This window comes from Camellia sinensis, chromosome 9 (assembly GCF_055761805.1).
Source record: "Camellia sinensis isolate YWXY chromosome 9, ASM5576180v1, whole genome shotgun sequence".
In the NCBI taxonomy this organism is placed as follows: Eukaryota; Viridiplantae; Streptophyta; class Magnoliopsida; order Ericales; family Theaceae; genus Camellia; species Camellia sinensis.
Genome location: NC_138969.1, coordinates 123,357,473 through 123,362,821, shown reverse-complemented (window position 1 = coordinate 123,362,821; position 5,349 = coordinate 123,357,473). Strand labels below are relative to the sequence as shown.

The window sequence follows — 5,349 nt, the reverse complement described above, 5'->3', positions numbered from 1 at the left end:
CACATACAAAATGCACCATTAATCCATAATCTCATGCTTAAAACTTAATTAACATTCTTAATCATAGATTAGGAGCTAATTACGAGTCGGGGTTATTACAGTCTTCCCCCCTTAAAGGTTTGGTCCTCCAAACTTTAAGTACCTTCATTTTGGACAAATATGGGGTCTAATGGAAACAAGTTTGGATATCTTCTCATCATATCTTCCTCAGTTTCCTAAGTTGCATATGTCCCTCCATGTTGTTGCCAATCAACTTTTACCAATGGGATTTCTTTATTTCTTAATCATTTGATTCAGTGATTCACAACCTGTATTGGTCGTTCTTCATAAATGAAGTCATCTTTCAAAAGTACATGTATCGGCTCAATTACATGTAACGGATCCTGCAAATAGTCCCTAAGCATCGAAACATGAAAGAAATTATGCATATTTTCCATAACTGGAGATAAGGCTACTTGATACGTCACCTGATTGATTTTTTCAATGATTTCATACGGAACAATGTACAGCGGTGACAACTTACCCTTGACTTCAAACGGTGTATGACCCTTCACTGGAGTCACTTTAATGAACACGTTATCACCCACTTCATATTCTATAGCTTTTCTGATTACACCGGCATAACTTTTCCGATGACTCTGTGCAGTTTTCGATCATTGCTGAATCAGTTTCACTTTCTCAATCATTTCTTGCACAAGTTCGGGTCCCAATAGTGGCCTATCACTTACTTCGGCCCAACAAATTAGTGATCGGCATTTTCTTCCATAAAGAGCTCCATAAAAAGCCATACCGATACTCGAATTATAACTGTTGTTGTACACAAACTCGGCTACAAAATCAACAATGCTTTTCTTTATTCCAAGCTACCAGAAATTTTGTTTCAAATCTTTGTACATCTTTGTATTTCTGGATGCATAGCAAATTTGGAATTGTGGGCATCTATTATAACACGCTTTCTCAGTTCTGAACAATCTGGTACACAAAGTCTACCTTGAAATTTCAATACATTGTTTTCAAATAAAAATCCCGGCCTCGGTTTTGATTCAATCTCATCAACAACCTTTTTCAGGATTTCGTCTTCTAGCCATTTTTTTTCACCTCTTCAATGATTGCTGGTTGGGCAGAAATAGCAGCTAAGATTCCACTCTGTTCACGTAAAATGATTTTAATTTCATTTCTTTCCAAATCATACAATAGTTCTTTCTATCTAGTGAGCAAACATTCCAAATTGCCCATAGATTTCCTGCTCAAAGCATCTGGTATAGTATTTGCCTTTCCCGGATGATATAAAATTTGCAGGTCATAATCTTTTATCAGTTCTAGCCACCTTCTTTGTCTCATGCTCAGTTCTTTTTAGGTGAATTTTTTTTTTAAACTTTTGTGGTCTATGTACGTTTCACAGCTTGAACCATATAGATAATAATGCCAGATTGTCAAAGCAAACACCACGACTACAAGTTCCAGGTCATGGGTCAGATAATTTTTCTCATGTGGTCGGAGTTGTCAAGAAACATAAGCAATTACCCATCCATTTTGCATTAATACATACCCGAAGCCTTTGTAAGAAGCATCACTGTAAATTTGAAACCCATCTAAATCGGTGGGCAAGTTAGAATTAGTATAGTCACTAATCTGGTTTTCAATTCATGAAAAGCTGATTCTCTTTGATGATTCCAGTCAAATAGTGTACCTTTCTGGGTCAACTGAGTGAGTGGCAAGGCAAGTTTTGAGAAATCTTTCACAAATCTGCAGTAATAACCAACAAGCCCCAAAAAAATTCTAACTTCTATCACTGTAGTTGGTCTTGGCCAATTTACAATGGCCTCAATTTTCTACAGGTCAATAGATATGCCATCTTTGTTGATCACATGTCCCAAAAAAGTCACAATGTTAAGCCATAATTCACATTTAGATAGTTTTGCATACAATTTCGTTTCTCTCAAAGTCTGTAGCACAATTCTCAAATGATTTTCATGTTCTTCCATGCTTTAAGAGTAAATCAAAATATCATCAATAAACACAACAACAAACTCATCAAGAAATTGTTTGAAAACCCTATTCATTAGGTCCATGAAGGCGGCGGGTGCATTAGTTACCCCAAACTGCATTACCAAAAACTCATAGTGTCCATATCTAGTTCGAAAGGTTGTTTCTCAATGTCCTCTGCTTTAACTTTTAATTAGTGGTACCCGAATCTAAGATCTATCTTTGAAAATACTTGGGCTCCATGAAGTTGGTCAAACAAATCATCTATTCGGGTTAGTGGGTATTTGTTTTTCATGGTCACTTTATTCAATTCCCGATAGTCTATACACAACCTCAAAGTTTCGTATTTTTTTTTAACAAATAAAACTGGAGCACTCCAAGGTGAAGTACTCGGTCGGATAAACTTCTTGTCTAACATTTTGTGAAGTTGAATTTTCAATACTTTCAATTCAGAGGTTGACATTCTGTTTGGGGTCTTAGAAATCGGTTGTGTTCAAAGTACTACTTTAATAGTAAATTCAATTTCCCTATCTGTCAAATCTCCAGGTAATTCAATAGGAAACATGTCAAGAAATTCTTTGACTATAGGGATAGGTTCCACATTAACATTATCAGTTGGTACAGTCAAAACACAACACAAATAACTCCTATATCCCTTCTTAAGCAGTTTGTTTGCTTTCATAGCAAAGATCAAATACGGGGGAGGAACTACACCATTCCCGGCAAATACAAATTTAGGTAACTCCAGTGGTCGAAACATCACAGACTTAGAAACACAATCAATGGCCGCATGGTACTTTGTCAACCAATCCATACCCAATATGCAATCAAAATGATCTATATCCAACGGCAGCAAATCAACATATAGAAGTACTTCTCCAATCATAGCATCACATGCATGATATATATATATATATATATATGAACATAACATAGAACCCCCAGATTGTGTAGATACAGACAATAGATATTTCATAGGCTCTAGAGGTTTAGTCAATTTTCGGGAGAAAACAGGCGACACAAATGAGTGAGTAGATGCATAATCTATTAAGACATAAGCATTCTGAGTATAGATAGGGATAATACCTGACACCACTGATTTAGTATTCTAGATGTCCCCAGGCACAAGTGAAAAAACTCTACCCTGCCTCAAATTTTCCTTTCCAACATTAGTTCTCACATTCGTTCTTGGTGGCAAACCCTGCCAAACTTGCCGCGGGATGGTTGGGATTTTGGGACAGGAGAGAATAGTCTTTTATCATGTGGCCAGCCTTGCCACATCGAAAGCAAGCACCTGTTGACCAGTAGTAAATGCCCTTGTGTTTCCTTCCATATTCAAAGCAAGTAGGTGCAGTTCTACTACTTTGACTTGAACTACTCGACGATCCTGTATTTTGCTTCTTTGAGAGTGACCACCCATTTCTGAAATTAAACCCAGTTCTTTTACCTCTCCATTTATTTGTTGGAGCTTTAGTTTGTTTCATGGCTGCTACATTGGTCTTAGTCATAAGAGCTCTATCCAAGACATCCATATACTTGGTTAGTTTTAAGACACCAACTCGATCAAACACATCCAGATTAAGGCCTCTTTCGAATTTCTTGGCCTTTTTGTAGTCCGTGTCTACCATATGTGGAGCAAACCGAGCTAATTCAGTAAATTTGGCTTCATACTTTGCTACTAACATGTTGCCTTGTTTCAACCGTTCAAATTCGGAGACCTTAAAATCTCTAAAGCATTGAAAGAAACATTTTTCATAAAAAATCTCTTTGAATTGATTCCATGTCATAGCCCCATTATTATCTCAGATTAACATCCACCAATGCCTAGATTCCTCCTTTAGAGTCTAGGTTGCCAGCAAAACCTTCTGAGATTCAGAATATGGAAACACTTCAAATAATTTTTCAATTTCTAGCATCCACGTTTCAGCTTTCAGTGGCTCAATACCACCCAAAAAGGTCGGAGGTTTCATCTTGTTCAACTTCTGAGTCAACCCAATAATGTCATGGTTTACTGGTTCCACTTGCACTAGAGAAGGCAGAAGAGATAGTTATTGTCTCTGTTGTTGTCTCATGGACTCAGTTAAAGCTTTTAACATTCTTTCCATTCGGGCATCAAAACTCAGTCATATCATCACTTCTTGTTCTTTCCATTTACTATAGGTACACAGAGCAATAATAAACATAACCAAATAGTTATTTTACAGGTGTCACAATGTTCAATTTCATTTCATAGTGTTCAGTTTCATTTCAATTCATATTATTTCGGATCTATCATATAATTATACACACACTCACACATGCTAATGTAATGTCCCTAATTCTTTTCTACCACATCCTATAGTTCATGGACTCGTGTTTGCAATATAATTCATGCTCCGATACCACTCTTTTACAACCCAAACCCACACCTATTGGTTTATTATCATAATAGGCCAATAATCCTAAGATTACCGAAGGCCTCAGAAATTGATTAGCAAAATTAAGAGGCTAGCGAAAGCAAATATAAAAATATAATAGTCCATAGAGCTGTGCAGACTTCTATGAGACAGAAAAATTTTAAAATTTTATATATGTATATTATGATGTCAACTTGCGTCATCAATAAAAATAATCAAAAGGGGATTTAGCCCTACTCCATCATACAAAAAGTTGTCCAATCCAAAACAAAAGAAAGCAAAGACTTTAGACTAGTTCACAAATTTGACCACAACCATTTATCGGGAACCTCCTCATGAGGCACAATGGTTGGCTGACATAATTGATCCAGACCAAAAGTCTCAAGCTTGGTTGCGCACCTGGTCATCTGCATACATAATATAAATAATGAGCTGGAGCCAATGAATAACAATAGAGTAAATGTTTTATGAATGACGTCCATAACAGATTCAGAAATTAAAATTCAGATCAAATCAGATCAGAAACAGATTCATATACTTATTCAGACTTATAAACAGTTCTACGTGGTACATCCATTAGCGCTAATAGATCAGATTGGTCATAAAGACCCATGTACACATGAGATGGTCATTAATACCCTTATGCACGTGAAATGGTCATAAAGACTCACTTGCAGATCATATAGTGCATTAAGCGTAATCAGTTCCATGAATGAAACCCACTCGAAGCCCTGGTACCAGGTAACATATAACATATCACATGATGCTAAGGATGCCACGATATATTCTAGAAATAAGATAATCACTCATCTATACAGAAAATATCATTCCAGAAAACAAAGCTTATCATATCATTTCATTACGAAAATGCTTATAGTCAAACATAGCTTTACAGAGTTTTTACTCACAGATAGCTCTAGAAGCTGAATAGATAACTTAGACATATCAGTTGGATAATGGCGCGTGA

At 36.3% G+C, this 5,349-nt stretch overlaps 1 protein-coding gene across 1 annotated transcript; it reads right to left on the bottom strand.

The window, feature by feature from the left end:
- Positions 1–293: 293 nt before the first annotated feature.
- LOC145799725 (uncharacterized) lies at positions 294–2,872 on the bottom strand. The gene is made up of 4 exons (XM_082889357.1): positions 2,492–2,872; positions 1,525–1,632; positions 729–863; positions 294–638 (listed from the first exon to the last, which is right to left on the bottom strand). The coding sequence occupies exons 1-4, from the start codon at positions 2,870–2,872 to the stop codon at positions 294–296; spliced, it is 969 nt and encodes a 322-aa protein (XP_082745483.1).
- Between the last annotated feature and the right edge of the window lie 2,477 nt (positions 2,873–5,349).

Coding starts and splice junctions, on each gene's coding strand:
- LOC145799725 (XM_082889357.1), bottom strand. CDS start 2,872: ATGATTGGAGAAGTACTTCTATATGTTGATTTGCTGCCGTTGGATATA. Junction 1,633..2,491: donor AAATTGAATTTACTATTAAA/GTAGTACTTTGA, acceptor ATTGAAAACCAG/ATTAGTGACTATACTAATTC. Junction 864..1,524: donor TATTAATGCAAAATGGATGG/GTAATTGCTTAT, acceptor AATTTCTGGTAG/CTTGGAATAAAGAAAAGCAT.